The sequence below is a fragment of the Schistocerca gregaria genome, chromosome 5 (assembly GCF_023897955.1).
Source record: "Schistocerca gregaria isolate iqSchGreg1 chromosome 5, iqSchGreg1.2, whole genome shotgun sequence".
NCBI classification, from domain to species: domain Eukaryota; kingdom Metazoa; phylum Arthropoda; class Insecta; order Orthoptera; family Acrididae; genus Schistocerca; species Schistocerca gregaria.
This window is the reverse complement of record NC_064924.1, coordinates 395,122,683-395,142,537: the sequence shown is the minus strand read 5'-3', so window position 1 is coordinate 395,142,537 and position 19,855 is coordinate 395,122,683. Positions and strand designations below refer to the sequence as shown.

The window sequence follows — 19,855 nt, the reverse complement described above, 5'->3', positions numbered from 1 at the left end:
TCAGATGGAGTTTAGTTTTAGTATGAATGACAACTTTGTCTGTGATTTGTTAGTTTTTGGAAAGCTTTTGGTTCTGTGGCAGTGCACTCATGTATGCCACTACCATGACTGCAGAATTTCTATTTGGAACATTCAGCAAAAAGTCAAAACAAGAATGCCTGCTTTGCTCACTGTCATCGGACAAGTGGTTCTAGTGGCATGCCACCAGTGTAGCCTCATCTTTTCTCACATTAGCCATGCTCAGTGATGGTTCTACTTACCAACTAGTATCGTCTTGGGATATTGTATGATTATATGTTATCAGACTCAGCCGAGACTGCAAATCTTCTGTTAGTATTCTCGCATGACTGTGTGATTTGAGTACTATGTTTACTGTCATTCTATATTTTATGTGTTGGTTGTTGTCAATAAAGAACTGTAGATACTACATTTTCTGGGAACAAGGGTGTTTCATTTCCATGTGTGTTCTGTGAGTACAATGTACTTGGTGTTGGTTAAGTTATTACAACAACAACAGCAGCAGCAGCTACGGCAAGTGCCGTTTGCATGCCAACAGCAGCGATTTGATCAAAGACAGTCTGAGCACAATCTGAGCAACAACAGCAGTTTGTTGGTTACATATTTGCAAGGTGCCATGGAACCTCCGCAACTGCCTTCTACATGCCCGACTTTTCCCCCAAGCGTTTTCACTGTTCCAAGAAGTGATGGAAAATTTGGACTAATAGATGTAGTGTCTGCAGTGAATTTTTGCAGTGTTTTAGGTAGTAGATCTGTCATTGCAAATATCTTTTTTCTTTTATTGAATTGCATCCAAGCATTTAATTTGCTTTAAAAATTTGCTCTATAGTGATTCTGCAGTGTTGTCATTTTCTGAAATGTGAGAGATGCTCAGTGCTTATTACTTTAAGCAAATTCACATTGTGGCTCCCTACATGGAGTTTCACCAGTGACAAAAGAAACCGCATCAGTCTATCAAACACTGGTAGCTGACATCAGAGTGTTAAGTAGGAAGTGACAGTTTATTTGTGCTCACAGTAAACTGTGATACAAGATGATGATGTCCATTTGCCTCCAGACAGAGAGGTACACTGCAAGGCTTTGTGTTTAGAATACCCTACAGTCAAGAATTTTCTGGAAATCATTCACATTTTCAAAGTCTCACAGGCTGCTACTGAATGGTTTGAGGACATCATGGATGTTGTGTTGGTGCATTAATTTCGATAGAAATTGAGTCATTCACTGATGCACTCATTGTGCTCATCTGATTCACACTGTTCGCTATTTGACTGTGCCCATTTCTGACACAGGTTTCCATGGTGTCCTGACTGGTTTCATATGCATACCAGTTGTTGCTGTCCACACTGGCAGGCACAGTATGCGGCTTGCCATACACATGGGCATTTGGCAGCTATCTGCCCTAGCTGCCCACATAACCAGTCCTCGGATGTGGATAGTTTACAGAGGTTGATAACATTGCATTGGTGCACAGCTGGGTGTTCAGCATTCCCAGCAAGATCTGTATTACACTGAAAATTCAGCATCAACTGTTCTGGATCCAGGTCAATACGAGAATCTCTGCCTTTCTTGTGAACTTTGACAATTACCATTGCAGGGGGCATCCTGCTCTTCCCTCCACAAATCGCCATTTGGTTGGCTATGGAAATCAAGAGCTTCCTTTTAAAGGCCAGTTCATCACCAGTGTTGAGTATCAACAGATCACAAGAAGCAATAACATTTTTGGCTGTCAACAAGGGAATGTCAGAGAACATTTTTGTTTCCAATTGATTCACAGTCTGGACGACAACTGTCACAAGTTCAGGTCTCTATTTTTGCCTAAACTGGCTGCTGCAACAGACTACAAGGCTCACGTCACCCTTAAACCATCACCTGTTCCTAAATTTTGTCATCCCCAGCCTATTTCTTTTGCTCTGTGACCAGCTATCAAGCACGATCTGGATGACTGCAGGAATATCATTGAAACCATTTCTTTCAGCCAGCAGGCTATGGCTCTGGTTGTTGTCTGTAAGCCTACAGGGACACTTCATTTGTGCATAGATTTTAAGTACACCATTAGCCAAACCATTAGTAGGTTGCTACACTGTCCCTACCCCAAGAAATACTTACAAAGCTGGAAGGTAGTGTGTGTTTCTTGAAAATTGATTTGAGAGAGGCATATCTGCAGCTTCACCTGCATTTCATCTCATTTCCAGAGAGTCTTGGAACAGTTAATGCAAGGTGTCTTGTGCTGAGCAAACTATCTTGATGATATTGTCACAGGTATTGGCAAAAACCTTTTGATCCTGTTAACTGCAAGATGCAGGCTTTATGTGTAATCTGCAGGAGTCAAAATTGTATCAAATAGAAACAGAATATATGGGCCACCTTCTTTCAAAGGATGATGTCAATCCTACAGAACATCATGTAGTGACTACTGTCAACCCACCTAAACTATGGAACCTTAAGGAACTCCAATAATTTTGGGGTAAAGCCAGTTATTATTCAAAAGTTTTCCCCAATACAGTGGATATCACTCACCTATTAAACAACTTGCATAAAAAAGGTGTTCCTTTTGTTTGGTTAACAGACTCCAACAGAGCCTTCGCCTGCATCAAGTCATTACCATGACTTGATACTTTTACGCTGGGTAAATAGCTTGGATAAGTAGCTTGTCATGACCATATATAGCTCCAGTTTTGGCCCATGGAGATGCTGATAGCTCTAATATATGCCATCAACACACTGACAGCAACTAAATGGAATTATCCTCAGACAGAAAGGGAAGCTTTGGCCATCATGTACATAGTCCAGAAGCTATGGTTTTTTTCTCTATGGAATCAAATTCCATCACATCACTGACCATAAGCCACTTGTTGTAGCACTTTCTGGCTCCCATTTGCAGCTTCCCGACAGAGCCACACTATGACTCCAAGAGTTGTGCTTTGTTTTTGAGTGCTTATCAGTATGACATTCATTACTGACTGACTGCACAGCATGTTAATGCATTACTTGTAGTCATGCTTGACAAAGGGACCTGACCTGATCTTTGACAAACCTGAAGTTGTTTGCTACCATACCAGTGACCACATGCAGCATGTGGTGGATAGACTTCTGGTAACAGGCTATCATATGGCGCAGGCCACCTGGCAAGATCCCATACCATGTCAAGAGGTTCATTTTGTGCACAATGGATGGCCAGAGTGGCTGCCCACCAAGAAATCTGGTCCACTCTATTTCCTCCTCTATCATTGGCTGGCAGCAGTCAATAGCGCACTCCTCCTTAGCAGTGATTGAGTCGATCCTCGCATCATTGTCCATTTGGTCCTGTGGGCTTGCATCCTTGCTCTCCTATACCCATATGAAGGCCCTCATGCAGCATGTTGTCTACTGCCCAGTGATTGTTTCTACAATTGAGAAGGTTGTCAGTGAATGCCAACAGTGCACTGAGTAGCAGACAGCACTACCATGGATTCCATCCCATGGCCCATGCTGAGCCAGCCATGGAACTGCATTCTCATCAGCTTTGCAGGCCCCTTCTGTAGCTCTATGTGGTTGACAGTGTTTGATAGGCTGACCAATTATCCACACATCATATATACATGTTCCAACATGGTGGAAGCTACCATGAAGGCTCTGATAATGATCCACAGTTCGCTTTGGCATTGTCTCCTGATATCTGCATCTGCAATGATATTACCTACCCCATGTCAGCTAAAAGTGGAATGGACAGGTGGAGTGTATGATGTGCACCTTTTATGATGTAGCTAAAAAAAATAAAAAATAAAATGTTTGGTGCGTTCATTTGCAGGATGGGCACTGCCTCTGTTTCTCAGAACCTACAGGACCATCCCACTAAATGGCCAAAGCCTGGTGGAGATCCTCCATGACCAACAGCTGTGGATGCTGCTGCACTTGCACAGCCCTGCACCCTGGCCTAAGGTGCATTCACGCCCTTCATCATAGGACCAAGGCAACCCTGTCTGGAAATGTAACTTCAGCTGATGTCCTGGATGGGTACTGTCAAAGCAGTAAGTGACTCACAGTCGGCAAATGTTTACCATGGACACCAGCAGTGTGCTGCTCTCCTGCCATGAGAACCAACTGCATCCATGGTGGGGCACCGACACCCTGTGACTGCAGCCACAAGGCCCAGTGGGTGCTGGCAGGGAGCCCTCTTGCAACTGCTGCTCCACTCCAGGGACTGGGTGCCACATGGCACTTCTGTTTGATGTGCTGTTGGGCAATAGTGACATCGAGATGCAGCTGCCAACCACACTTTATCCTCAGCCAAAGTCTGATGGTGGCTGCTTGGATGCTGCCATCGCGCAGGAGCACAAAATAGCTCCTTCTCCAATATCACTTCCACCATCCCTCACCACTGACGGTGCAACTTCTGCACTGTTGCTCGGCTTGTCACTGGGCTACTCCTGGTTATATGCCTCCCTGGGCCAGAGACAGCAGACAGTTTAGCCCCGCAACAGCAATACCTCATTGGATGCCAGTAAGCCAAACAGCATCTCCTAGAAGCTACTGCCACCACTGCTGTGGGGTCACTTGGGTGAATCCCGTGGCCTCCTAAGCCACAGCACCCTCTCCCTGGCAGTCCCACATGGCTGGCTCTTCCTCCTCCTCCACCAGTGCCTGTAGCACTGGCTCCGTGGGGGAGGAGAGGGATGTGGCAGCAAACTGACCTATGCTGCCTGCCACTATGACTGCAGAATTCATATTCAGTGCTGCCAGTGAGAAGTCAAAACAAGAATTCCTGCTTCACTCACTGTCAATGCCACCACCAGATGAGTGGTCCTAGTGGCACAGCAGCATACCACCAGTGCAGCCTCACCCTCTTGCTTTAGCTATACTCAGTGAAGGTTCAGCTTACTGACTAGTACAGTTCCATGATATTGTATGACTAACATCACATGTTATTGGTTGGCCTAGACTGCAATTTTTCTGTTAATGTTTTTATGTGTGTCTATAATTCTGATGCTTTCAGCAATTGTATTTATTGTGCTGGTTGTTGTTAAAGGAGAACCTGTAGATACTACAGATTTAATTTCAACAAAGTATGTACTACTTTATAGAATTAATTTTCACTCTACAGTGGAGTGTGTGCTGATATGAAACTTCCTGGCAGATTAAAACTGTGTGCCGGACCGAGAATCAAACTAGGGACTACTTTTCCTTGAGAAACAAGGCATTGATTCATCCAAAGTTAGTGCACTGAACACAGTATCTGTCAAAGTTATGGGTACCATTAGGGTAGTGATAAATCAAGGATTCAAGCAGAATTGGTATCAACAAAGCTATTATTTTCAGTACCCCATGGGGAAGTTTTCATTTCCTTAAGATGGGAAAATAAATGTAGGATATGGGTAATATCTGAACCACTTTCATTTCATGGTAAGGCTTTACTGTTTGCTTCTACTGCAGATACATTTTAACAACAAATTGAAGAACTTAATACAGCTAGTGGGAAAGTAGGCCAGAAAATATCAAATATAATCAGATTAAAATATTATATAACCAAAACATTGAAAAGATAACAATGGTGGTAGCACATTTATTGTCATAAAGAGCTTGATATTATGTAGTGAGATTACAAAAGAAGTTAAATATCAAAGGTAAGTTAAATATATTCTGGAAGGCATTCAATACAGTTCTCCATTGTTGTTTAGAGAGCAGTATGAATATGGGATGAGATTTGTGACTGGATGCAGGATTTCATAAGATATTGAACTCGGTACTCTATTCTTAATGGGATGAATCAACCAAAGTAAAGGTAATTTCTGAGGTGCCCCAAAGGAGAGCTACAGGGCCATTAGTTTTTTTAGTATGTATTTAAATGTTCTGGAGGATAATGTCAGAAACTACATGATGCTTTTTGCAAATGATGTTGTTGTCTACAGGAAGGTGGTAATGCAAGAAGTCTGTAGCAAAATGCAGAAAGACTTGCAGAGGCTCAATGATTGGTGCAAGAACTGGCAGTTGATCCTGAATGTTAATAATATAACAGATAACACATAAACAGTTAAAGAGATCCATTACTGTTCAATAACGCTATTGCTGAAAACTCAGTTGAAAGGTGGCAAGCATAAAACACCTAGAATTAACCTCCTGGGCTTACTTAAAGTGGAAAGACCACATGAAGTTAATTGTAGAAAAGTAGAGGTGAGGCTGAGATTCACTATAAGAATGTTAAGCAAATGTCATTCACCCAAAAAAGAAGTGCTTTACAAAACACTTGTTTGGCCATGATTTACATAAGAGATAGGGAAGATCCAATGAAGAGCAGCATGTTTCACATGACGATCATTTATTTGGCATGAGAGCACTACAGAGACACTCAAACTTCAGTAGCACTTGTTACAAGAGAAGTGTAGTGTAGAGTTATCACTGAAATCATACATTTGAAGAAGACTAGGGCCATATATTTCTTCCTCCCACATGTTGATGTTGTTGTGGCCTTCAGTCCAGAGACCGGTTTGATGCAGCTCTCCATGCTACTCTATCTTGTGCAAGTTTCTTCATCTCCAAGTAAGTACTGCACCCTACATCCTTCTGAATATGCTTAGTGTATTCATCTCTTGGTCTCCCTCTGCAATTCTTACCCTCCACGCTGCCCTCCAATACTAAATTTGTGATCCCTTGATGCCTCAGAACATGAGTTACCAAACCAATCCCTTCTTCTAGTCAAATTGTGCCACAAATTCCTCCTCCCTCCAATTCTGTTCAGTACCTCCTCATTAGTTACATGATCTACTGTTGTAATCTTCAACATTCTTCTGTAGCACCACATTTCAAAATCTTCTGTTCTCTTCTTGTCTAAACTATTTATTGTCCATGTTTCACATCCATACATGGCTACACTTCATACAAATACTTTTAGAAAAGATTTCCTTACACTTAAATCTATACTCAGTTTTAGCAAATTTATCTTCTTCAAAAATGCTTTTCTTGCCATTGCCAGTCTACATTTTACATCCTCTATACTTCCACCATCATCAGTTATTTTGCTCCCTTCATTTCCTAATCTGATTCCCTCAGCATCAGCTGATTTAATTAGACTACATTCCATTATCCTCATTTTGCTTTTGTTGATGTTCATCTTGCAGTAGCCACCAGAAAGATTGCGGGAGGCGCACACTGGCACGGCACGTCACAGACAGTAGTTGCTGCAAGTAGAGTCCTGTCCACCATAGGGCACGCGAGAATTCAGCTGTGACCTCTGCCGGCGGAACAACAACAACAACAACAACTCAGGCAGCACAGGCCGTGCCCAAGCAGTTCACATCGGGCATGCCTACTAGACAGTTCCCGGTCTACACTATGTGAAGTGCGATGGAAAACATGAACCGTGTTACTACACAATTGGCGACGAGTAGGGTCGTTCTCTTGCCTGTTGCTTCTTTGTTCCAGTTTCGCAGCTTATCCACGGCATGGAGGATTTAGTGCGGGTTTTGGTTCAGCAGCAGATGCAGCTCATGGCAACCATGAAACAAGTTCTTCCGGCGTTGCTCTCCACGCAGTCTGATCCAGCGCCGTTCCCTTTTCCCTTTCCCCCGTATGACGAGACGACGGAGGATTGGGATGCATAGGAACATTGCCTTTGGCAGCATTTCCAGGCATTTCACATTGCCAATGCGGAGGTATGTCATGCTCTTTTCTTGTCTTGGATATCTCCCTCGCTGCATCAAGTTTTGCGGCAGCTAGCGCCATTGCAGGAACCATTGTCCTTGTCTTTTGACGCATTGTGTTCATTGCTGACTTCATATTATCGCCGCCGCACGCACGTTGTGGCAGTTAGGGTCGAGCTCTATCAATGCATGAAGCAGCCCCATCAATCTTACCAGGCTTGGGCTGCTGCCCTGCACATTCTTAGTCGCAAGTGTCATTTTGTCACGGAGCAGTCACAAGAGTCGTATGCCCATGTTATGGTGTGCGACGTCATTATTCGTTCGGCCCCTGATAGGGAGGTCTGGCAATGGGCCCTGCAGTTAGAAGACCCTTCCCTTGATGAAGTCTTGTCCATTGCTCATTCATATGAAGTCTCTCACGCCGCAGGTCAACAGTTGGAAGCGAGGTGCGACGTTGCAGCGGTTCAGGGTGGCGCGTCCGCATCCACTGCGTCCGGAGTGGACGACATGCGAGCGGTACAATCCAGCCATTATGACCGCTCCCGCACGGCGCGTAAACAGAGTTCCGGCCGCTGGCCCCTGTTACCATCCTGTGCACCGTGCTATATACATCATGATCGGTCAGAGTGCCCCCATGCGTTGGGCCGTTTGTCGCAAATGTAATAAAAAAGGACACATTGCTAATGTTTGCCGCTCCGCCTCAAAAGAATCTAAGGAAGCAGGTACAGAGGACGTGGACGTTGACATTCAGGAAGTTTCATCGGGCCAGGCACACGACACAAACCTCATTCAAGTGCAATTCCTCTTCCTCCACAGTCGTTATTTCATCATGACACATAATTAGCAGATTCTGAATCCATTTCATTTATGTAACTTATAATATCTGTTGTGCTGTTGATCCCTGAAAACAATTATATATCTGGAACTGAAATAACAAGAAAAGTCTAGTCAGCAATGTTAGGTATGAGTTCTCTCTTATTTGTTGCAGTTCCATATCAAGGACCCAGGGAGATCAATGTCAGATATAAAATTAGTCAAGAAACTTAAGCATAAAATTAAAGAAATTGTAAGAATTTTCAGACAAGACACCTAGATGATAATGCATTGGGTATTTGGTTGTGGTGTCACAAAGAAATTGTACTGTTTTTCCATGTCTGTTGCTTGCAAAAGAAAATGCTAGGTATGAAATGACTTCAACACTCAGAGATGTTGATGTTCTTGGACATTTATCACAGAAGATATATAAACACATATGATTGCACAGCTAGAACACAGTCTTTTAGGGAAGTGTGATACTGGACAACAACTGGCTGGTGCTTGTAGGGACTCAATTGAAAGACACAATGACCAGTCACAAAAATAATCGCATACTCTATAAAATTGTGGATTTTATTAAATTTTGTGGCGATTTTAAATTAATGCTTCATGGACATGACAAGCACAATGATTCATCAAAACCAGGAATTTTCTTCTATCTTATAAATTTGATTGATGAGCTTGATATTGTGCTTAGTGATGACCTTTCAAAGGGTATTTTTTCCAAAGACACTTCTAAACATATTTAAAATGTTTCAGTTTCTTGTATGTTGCAGGTTTATCATGAAGAAGTAAGAAATGAAATAGCTGCTGCTCATTTTGTGTCAATTAGTACCGATGAGACATTTGATATTTTCAACAACTTCGCAGTTTGTCATGACTATCAAACATGTTTTTTTCTGAGGGTAAGTCTGCAGAAAGATTTTGGACTTTCCTCAGTCCTCATGAATATGATGCAAAAGCTTTAGCAGACTCTCTTAAAGAAACTTTACTAGATACTGTGAATAATTCAGAGAAAGTTATAGCTCAGAGCTACAATAGTGCAGCTGTTATGAGCAGTTGTCATTCACATGTGAAGATTCTTCTGGCAGAGCATTTTAAACATGCCTGCTTTGTTCATAGTTGTGTCATAAGCCATAAGCAGAATCTGCTTTTCACCCAGGCAAAGAGTCACAATATTTTAACTAATTAATGGAAAATCTCATATAAAGATGTGAAACAATTACTAACAAAGAGATAGAGGGGCTGGCCAGTACTTACCTCATCTCAGTACAGCCGATAGAAACACAAAAAACAACCGAAAATTTAAGCTCCTAGCTTTCGGAATAAATGTTCCTTCATCAGGGAGGAGAGAGGGGAAAGAAAGGGAAGAAGGGAAGAAGGGAAAGTGGATTTAGTTACTCACAACCCAGGTTATGAAGCAACAGGGAAAGGAAAACAGGGAAGGTAGCAAGGATGGAGGCATGGTTGTCAGAGGGAAGCCAAAGATATTCTACTGTAGGTACTGTGCCAGCTTCAAACCAAAGAGGATGCATACATAAGTAAAGAGGTGTATAGTATAAAGATGTAGGATGAAAAGATGCATGAATGGCTAAAGAGGAAAGGGAAAGAGGAGAAGACTGAAAAGTAAATGGGAGTGAAGTTGTTTAACATAGGTTCAGTCCAGGGGGATGGCGGGATGAAAGGATGTGCTGGAGTGCAAGTTCCCATCTCCGCAGTTCAGAGGGACTGGTGTTGGGTGGGAGAAGCCAAATGGCACATATGGTGTAGCAGGTTCCTAGGTCCCTAGAATTATGCTGGAGGGCATGCTCTGCTACTGGGTATTGGACATCTCCTAGGCGGACAGTTCGTCTGTGTCCGTTCATGCGCTCAGCCAGTTTAGTTGTTGTCATACCAATGTAAAAGGCTGTGCAGTGCAGGCATGTCAGCTGATAAATGACATGTGTAGTTTCACACGTGGCCCTGCCTTGAATTGTGTATGTTTTACCTGTAGCGGGGCTGGAGTAGGTGGTTGTGGGGGGATGCATGGGGCAGGTTTTGCGGCGGGGTCGGTTACAGGGGTAGGAACCGCTGGGTAGAGAAGGTAGTCTGGGAATATTGTAGGGTTTAACAAGGATGTTTCGGAGGTTAGGGGGACGACGAAAGGCAACTCTGGGTGGTGTGGGGAGAATTTTGTCAAGGGATGATCTCATTTCAGGGGTTGACTTGAGAAAGTCATATCCCTGGCGGAGTAATTTATTGATGTATTCGAGGCCAGGATAATATTGGGTGAGAAGGGGGATGCTTCTGTGTCGTCTGAGGGTAGGAATATTGTTGTTGGATGGGGAGGAATGTATTGCTCGGGAGATCTGTTTGTGGACAAGGTCTGCAGGATAGTTGCGGGAGAGGAAAGCACTGGTCAGGTTATTGGTGTAATTGTTCAGGGATTCGTCACTGGAGCAGATATGTTTGCCACGAACACCTAGGCTGTAGGGAAGGGAGCGTTTGATGTGGAATGGATGGCAGCTACCAAAGTGAAGGTACTGTTGTTTGTTGGTGGGTTTGATATGGACAGAGGTGTGAATGTGAGCTTCAACAAGATGGAGGTCAACATCCAGGAAGATGGCTTGGGTTTTGGAGAAGGACCAGGTGAAATTCAGATTCGAAAAGGAGTTGAGGTTATGGAGGAAATTAAGGAGTGTTTCTTCACCATGAGTCCAGACCACAAAGATGTCATCTGTAAACCTATATCAGGCCAGGGGAAGCAGCTGTTGGGTCTTCAGGAAAGCCTCCTCCATGCGGCCCATGAAGAGGTTGGCATAGGACAGAGCCATCCTGGTTCCCATGGCAGTTCTCCTGATTCGTTTGTAGGTCTGGCTTTCAAAAGTGAAGTAATTATGGGTGAGGATGAAGTTGGTAAGTGTGATAAGGAACGAGGTTTTTGGAAGATCTTCGGGTGGGCGTTGGGAGAGGTAGTGCTCAAGGGCAGAGAGACCATGGGTGTGTGGGATGTTTGTGTAAAGGGATGTAGCATCTATGGTGACAAGAAAGGTTTCAGGTGGGAGAGGAGTGGGAATGGATTTGAGGCGTTCTAGGAAGTGGTTTGTGTCCTCGATGTAGGATGGGAGTCTGCGGGTGATAGGTTGGAGGTGTTGGTCTACCAGAGCTGAGATACGTTCTGTTGGGGCTTTGAAGCCTGCTACAATGGGACGGCCAGGATGGTTCTCTTTGTGGATTTTGGGCAATAGGTAGAAGGTAGGGATACGTGGCTCAGGTGGAGTGAGTAAGTCTATGGAAGCCATTGTAAGGCCTTGTGAGGGACCTTGGATTTTTAGGATTTTCTGCAGCTCAGTCTGGATGGAGGGAATGGGATCCTGGGTAACAGCTTTGTAGGTTGAGGTGTCGGAGAGTTGACGCAGTCCTTCTGCCACATACTCCACACGGTCAAGTACCACATTTGTGGAGCCTTTATCCGCCGGAAGGATTACAATAGAGCGGTCTGTTTTCAGCTGCTTAATGGCATGGGATTCAGCTGGGGTGATGTTGGGGGTTGTCGGGATGTTCTTCAAGAAGGACTGGGAGGTAACACTGGATGTGAGGAATTCCTGAAATGTCTGCAAGGGATGGTTTTGGGGGAGGGGAGGAGGATCCCTTTGAGAAGGCGGTCAGAACTATTCTAGACAAGGTTCAACACTGGGTCTAGTATTTGGGGGCTGTGTCTGGGTAGTGAAGTGATATTTCCAGTTGAGGTTCCGGGTGAATGAGAGGAGATCTTTAACCAGGGCAGTGTGGTTGAATTTAGGTGTGGGGCTAAAGGTTAAGCCTTTTCATAGAACAGATGTCTCTGGAGGAGAGAGGGATCTGGATGAGAGGTTTAGAACTGAATTGGGGTTGGTGATATGTGGCATTTGACTGTGGTTATAGTTGAGATTTGGTCTGTGTGGGGTATGTGCTGGGATGGGGAGATTGAGTAGGGTGGCTAGGCTAGGTTTGTTGGCTATGAGGGGGGTTTGTTGATGGTTCTGTTGTGGTTAGTGTTTGTGAGGGATAGGGAGAGGGACCCCACTTCTTAGGTGTTGCACTAGCACTGTGGATAGTTTTTTCGGGTGGTGTGTGGCATGGGACTCAAGTTTGCGGCTGGCTTCTAAGATGATGTTCCTGAGTGTGTTCTCCAAGCAAGGGTTTGAGAGGTGGAGGACTTTGAAGAGAGATAGGAGCTTTGGGAGTGGTGGTTACATGAAGTAGTGTAGAGATTCAGGACAAGTTGGGTAAGGGCTAAGGATTGAAGGTTCTGGAAGTCCAGGAGAGATTTGTGGAAGGAGGAATTGCACCCAGAGATGGGAACTTTTAAGGTAAGTCCTTTAGGGGTAATTCCAAAGGTTAAGCAGGAACAGAGGAAAAGTATGTGGGATTGCAGTTTGGCTACGGTAAATGCATGTTTCTGGAATGAATGTAAATAATGTGGTATAGGATTAGGGTACATAGTTGGTAACTGGTGGGTAGGGAAATAAATAACTAAAGTTAAAATAGTAATCATAAGAAGGAATAAAACACGGAAGGAAGGGCGAGAAAGAAAGAAATTGTGTTGGTAATGTTAAATACCAAAGAAAGATCACCAAATAAGAAAAATACGGAAAAAGTAGACCAGACTAAGCAAGTATGTCCAGATCAGGGGAAAAAGAACACACGCTGCTCAAAAACAGAGATAGCAAGTAGCGAAAAAAAGGTCGCGCGTGCCGCAAAAAAGATCGCGCGTGCGCAAAAAAGTTCGCGCGTGCCGCAAAAAAGTTCGCGCGTGCCGCAAAAAAGTTCGCGGATGGCGCAAAAAAGTTCCAAAAAAGCTAGGAACTTAAATTTTCGGTTGTTTTTTGTGTTTCTATCGGCTGTACTGAGCTGAGGGTAGTACTGGCCAGCCCCTCTATCTCTTTGTTAGTCACAATATTTTCTCTGACCTTAGTGAGATTCCCAGAGTTTTCATACTTCTTCATAGTGAACAGTGATGCTAACTGACACAGTGAAGAGGAAAGTCTCCGATGTTTCCAGTGCGAGGTGGAATTTTAAATCAAGAACTGAGGCAGTTGTGTGCAAAAATAGAGTGTCACATGTAGAATGCCTGGAGCAAACTGAGCTTACATTTCAGCAAACTGCAACAATTACTTAAGCAAGATGGCGCCACCTGAAAATAGAGCATCCAGCATTTTGGTTTTGGTTGTCTGTATTCAGCCATGTTATGCCACACATTGACATATTGCACAGCCTGTTACTAAAATGAGGACAATGTTAAAATGAGCATTTTTTATACTACCTGCTGCATCAGTTACCTGATTCGAATTTCTCTCTCTTCTTTCAATGTGTGATTAAATATGAACAAATTCTGAAGGAAAGTTGAGTGCACAGTGAGGTGTTTAAGACTGCTTCCCATACTATAACTAATACATTCAGTTTCAGTTTTGAAAGTGTCATCATGATAATCTCCATCATCAATCTAATTTGTGAAATTCAAGATCTTTGTTAAGTAGCAAGCATGGTAGTTAAAATGACAAATTTCTTGTATGCCAAAATAAATATGATAGTAGTGCTGCATCATCTTGTAATTCTAATTCAACATTAATAATAATAAAATTTAATTTGACTGAAAAATACAAAAATAAATCTTACAAAGAACACTTTCAAGATGAAGCATACTGTGTTTAGTGTGCCCTACAGTGACATTTGTAAATGTAAACTTCATTTCACATTCTTTTTGTCACATGTATATTAGCCCATCTTCTCACTCATACACCTAAGATTGTATTGTCAGATTGGTTTGCATCACAGTTCATCAGGCTGATAATTTAACAATGTGCAGATTAGTCTTAAGAATTTGACACCCTCATTCTGTGAGTATTTGAATATAAAGTAATACTGTATTTATTAAGTTCATAATTATTTTCTTCAAGTAATGCTTGAAAATATTTGTTGTTAATCATACTTATGATGATGAAGATAAAAATCTGAATGTTTGTGTTTTCACTGAAATGAATTTTTCTTACCTCTTTGTAGAAGTTTACTTCATTTCTGTAGAATTCTACTAATTTAAATGATTTTCTGTGGCAAATATTAGATGGTAAAGCTTTAATAATAACTGATACAGAACAAGCTTTAGAGCCATTATGTGATGTTCCTTCAATTCGTATTCTTCTAATGTCACTTGCATAGCAGTCTGCCTGATCAGCCATGGGAGACAATGTGTAGCTCTTAAGTGCTGCATCTGGTTGCCCGCTCATGTCTTTTAATATATCTGTGAGAAAATGTTCCTTGAACATGGGCGAAATCTTCAGTAACTCTGTTTCTGTCCCAATGACTTCAGTCATTGTTTTGTGTTTAATTGCAGCACCTGCAATTAATATAACTCAAGGTTAATTCGTGCTAGCAATATATTTATTACATTGTTAAGGCCTTTTGCAAATACAGTGAGTGACTGAAAATAACTGTTTAATTTCATTATCTTTACATGTCTGAAAAAATGACAACATTGTAATGCATCTGCTGATTTTTAATACCTTCTTTGCATCAATATTTCTACTTATTAAGCCTGAATGGTAGAAAAGCACATCAACTTTGCAAAGACATACCATTTAATTTCTCAAATTTTTGAAAAATTTGACTTTCACATAAAAAAAGTCCTTTTAAAAACAGACACATCAGTGTTCTGAAACTATTTATATAAGCTTTCTATCATCCAACTTTACAGTTAAGTGCAGTAACAGATTAGTACATAAAATAATTTCCAATTCTGTAAGAGGTTTATATTGTTTCTCATTTTTTATGTGCATAATCTCACACATCTTGAAAATGCTATACATTCCAGTAACAATGGTCTGAACACTAACTGAAATATGTAGAATATTTTTCATATGTCAATGATTTTCTGAACTGTTCAGTTTGTAGCGTCTAACATGAGTGTTGTCACGTGCTATTGCAGAACTAAGTGTTCACATAGTGTTGGTGGTGCAGTGTCACATGATGTAGTAAAGTCAACCACGCCTTTTAGTCCTTGTTTTGTTAATTCACATGTAATGATTGTTTGTTGTTACCTTAAGGTGCAAAATAGCTGAGGTCATACGCACCCATGTCATAACTTAAAAATGTCAATTATCAAAAGAATTTGAACTCAATAATACTCATAGAGCCTAATCAGCTGGAGTAGAGGAATAGCTAAAAATAATCACTTCCCCTTTGAGAAGGTCGTTCATTTGGGTGAAAGTTACATTTCCTTCACCATACTACTATGATGAATAAAAAGGAGAATGTGACCTACAGTTCACGCTGTATCTGCTAAAATAATGGATAATTCAGGTGGCAAACCTACATTAAAATAAACGGTTAAAAAATTGGAATTGAGTCAGAAAATGTTGCACTGTCAATGGTTGGTTGCAATAAACAAAGAGTGGTGCAGGGTCTACATTTAATAAATGATGGTGACTGAAACACCAGTGCCCAATACACAGCCTAGCTGTATCTTCTCGAGACAAGAGGGGTGAAAGGAAGTTGTCCAAGCCACTGGGAGGTTTTTAGTTTCCTAGTTTCCCGTAGTCTGATAGCATATTGAGAAGACCAATGTTTTGGCCAGAATGACACCATGTGCCTATGTGTGACAACACAGAGCTCATATGAAGGGACAGAACAACTAAAAGGACTAGGCAGTCAGACCGCAGCCATGGCAGCAGCGTTAGCAGCTTCATTTACTGACACTCCAACGTGACCAGGGACCCACATGAACATCATGTTGCCTACACCACCAGATAATAAGTGGAGGTATTCTTGGATTCATTGTATTACAGGAAGAGGGGGAGGGGGGTATATATAAAGACACTGGAGGGCACTAAATGAATCAAACATAACACACAATTGAGAAGCCTGTGTTGTCAAATGTATTGGATGGCCCGATAGAGAGTGAAAAGCTCTGCAGTGAAAAATGAGCATTGTTCTAGAAGCTAGAATCTAAAATGTTTGTTATCAGTGACAGAGGAGTGTCCAACAACATGCTCCATTCTAGAGCCATCGGTGTAGATGAAGGTGCTGTCTCAGAGTTATGTGCAAAGTTCGAGAAAGTTACAGTGGTAGGTTGAATCTAGAGTAATGTTCTTGAGAAGTGAACTAAATCCAAGATGAACGTACACCTCTGCATGAAGCCGAGATGGTGAAGATCTCTCACCCATCACACCTAATTATAACACACTGTAAGGATGTGAAATGGAATGGCCACATAGGCTCAGTCATGGGTAAAGCAGGTGGTAGACTTTGGTTTATTGGTAGATTACTAGGGAAGCGCAGTCAGTATACAGAGGGGATTGATTAAAAATCACTCATGCGACCGGTCCTAGAATATTTTTCAAGAGTGTGGGACCCGTATCAGATAGGACTAATATGGGACACTGAATGAATACAGTGAAGTGCACCACGAGTGGTCACAGGTCAGTTTAATCCAAGGGAGAGTGTTACACTGATACTGAAGGAACTGAACTAGAAGATAGATGTAAACCATCTTGAGAAAGTCTATTAAGAGAGTTTCAAGAACCAATTTTAAATAGTGACTCTAGGAATATACTACAACCCCTGCATATTGCTCACATAGGGAAAATGAGAATAAGATTAGAATAATTACTGCATACACAGAGGGATTCAGACAATCATTCTTCCCATGCTCCATACATGAATGGAACAGGAAGAAACCCTAATAACTGGTACAATGGGACATACTCTCTGCCACGCACCTCATGGTGCTCTAAAAAGTAGAGATGTAGATGTAGAATGTGGCAGGTAATGTAAAGTTAAGCTTCCGCAGCATTAACTCAAAGTGCCCTCTGGGAGGCAACAAAGAAGTTACGCTTGCCTTGTATTGGCAATCAGTGATGTCACAAAAAAGAATGCATAGGATGGATGAAAGGGAATAGAGGACAGGTGGCATGCTTATCTGCTGAGGAGAACACCATTCTGGTATGACAGGGGTAGTTCAGCAGCATCATAGACACTCGTAATTGGGATAGTATAGAAAGCTCCAGTGGCCAAACATATGCCTCAATGGCGGATTGTGTTGAGACGGTGTAAAATAGATTGTGTTGTGCAGATGAATAAATTAAGACATCCACAGCCCATTTGTGATTGGACAAGGGACTGGTTTAAGCAGAAGAGGATTTTCTGATCTGCTTCCCATGAAGTTCCACCTAAAACATGTAGGATATTTAGAGAGAGGGTACAGCGTGCTGCGAGGCAAGATATGTGGGAGGACCACCAGAGTTGATATCAATTGTGAACCCCATGAATTTTGTGATTTCAACAAATGGAAGAGCAACAGGACCACCATTTAAGGGTGGTGGAGGAAACTCCTTACACTTCCAGAAATTCAGACAAGCAGTTTTTTCAGTGGAAAAGTGGAAGCTGTTGTTGATGCTCCACGACTAAAGATGATCGAAACATTGCTGAAGTCATAGCTCAAGCAAACAGATTCGCTGAGAGGTGCAGCAGATCGAAAAGTCATAAATGGAAAGAGAGTCTGAGATGGCTGTTGGGATACAGTTCATGATAGGGTTAATTGCTGTGACAAACAGGGCTAAGCTCAGCACAGCACAGAGCCCTTGGGCACCCTGTTCTCCTCAATAGAAGTGTTTGACAAAACTGAACCCACATGTACCTTGAAAACTTGTCTTATAAAAACTCCCAAATAAAATGAGACAGGCAGTCTTGGAAGCCCCACATGTGCGTTCTACAGAGGATGCTCATCCTCCAGCAATTATTGGAAGCCTTCTCCAAATAAAAAAACACAGCTATGTTTACATATCTTGTGTTTGCTTTTTGCTGTGTTACTGTTATGGTGACTATGTTAACTAGTTTCTTTTGACAAAGAACCTTGTTTTCTGCAAAGGATCAGTGCATTAAAATACAATAATTCTTTTCTATCTATTAGCAAGAGTGCCAACAGATGACACACTCACAATAAAGTTCTTACACCTCCAAACGAGTGTTTGATAGCCAGTTCTGGTTATGATCGCATCCAAGCAAAAGCCAATCAGCCAAAGTTGAGCAGAAACTGACAATAGGTAACCGTGACATGATCCAGACATGGAAGGAGCTAAACAGCAACTGATTTGCATCGCATTTACAGCATGTCAGAAGAATCAGCTGTGTCAAGACTAGCAGTCCATTTGCCTCTGTTTTGGCCAATAAGCCAGGTCTGCAGGATGCAGGGGTGGAAGCAAGTTGCTGCTACACTGTAATCAAGGCTGACACAACAAAGTTCAGCTTCGTAGTGAGCCAGCTGGTTCATCACTTTATGCCTGAGTTGCAAGATGTCATCACTACATCCCTTTGAGAAGCTCAAGATGGAATTTAAATGGAGAGTTGCTGCCTCACAGGATGATAGGATAAGTGAAGTTCTTACACAAGAGGACATGGGAGATGGTAGGCTGTAGCAATATCTAAGGCATCTGCACAGCAAGGTAGATACAGTCAGTGTACCAGACAATTTATGGTGCACTCTGTGGAGCAGTAGATTGTCACCATAGATAAAGGCAGTAGTGTCATCTAAAATGAACATATCATTGGACATGGACTATAGTGGAATTTACAGACAGGAAGCTATCGGCCAGGCTCAGATTAGTGCTGTTGCGACACTGTGCAGCAGTAAAATGGCCTCAGTGACAGTAGTAAGCACTGATAACAACACACATGCAGTAAACATGGAAATGTTATCCACACAAGTCGGCATGCTGTTGCCACAAAGCAGCACTGGAAACAACAGAAGGTACTACCCCCGATGTCTGAGAAGCCAATCTGCTAGCAATGCTACCTATTCTCAGTGTGAACAGCCTATGTGTTGGTATCACTGGAGATTGGCGAGCTGGCATGAAAATGTGCAGTGATGTGCTTTCACTCAAATTCCAGTGGTGGTCAGTCATAGGTGCAACCAGTTGCCCATCACCATTTCGTCTCCTGTTCATTATCAACAGAAGTTCTGGCCTGAAATTCATGGTGCATACTGATTCAGATCTGAGTATCCTACCATGGTCTCCGAAGCATTACTGCAGGCTGCCAACTGTCTTCTGTCTATTGACTGCAAACAGTTTGCCTGTCATGACCTACAGCAGCCAGAGGATGGACTTGAACTTAGGATTATGCCATCCATACACTAGGAATTTTACTGTTGCAGACTTCACAGAAGCTATAACTGGTGCAGATCTCTTGGTACATTACTATCTCTTGCCAGATGGTCGACTGTATTTCTGGGTTAATTTTCACTGGGTTTCATCACAGTGCAGCCATACAAAGTGTGAAGCTGATGGCTGCACAAGAGTCAGTTTCCAAATTGACCATACAACCAGGACTGCCAAAGCTAATGCCACACAATACTGTGCACCATACTGAAATGAAAGATGGGTCACCAGTGTCGT

At 42.4% G+C, this 19,855-nt stretch overlaps 1 protein-coding gene across 5 annotated transcripts in view; it reads right to left on the bottom strand.

The window, feature by feature from the left end:
• Nucleotides 1–19,855, bottom strand: part of LOC126272167 (uncharacterized) — a 167,167-nt gene that overhangs the window by 29,596 nt on the left and 117,716 nt on the right. The window contains exon 2 of one of the 5 annotated variants that reach the window (XM_049974806.1): nucleotides 14,459–14,802. The exons of the other annotated variants lie outside the window; for them this stretch is intronic. Within the exon in view, the coding sequence (XP_049830763.1) occupies nucleotides 14,459–14,779 (321 nt within the window). The 5' untranslated portion in view covers nucleotides 14,780–14,802. The remainder of the gene's footprint in view (nucleotides 1–14,458; nucleotides 14,803–19,855) is intronic. 5 annotated transcript variants of the gene reach the window in all.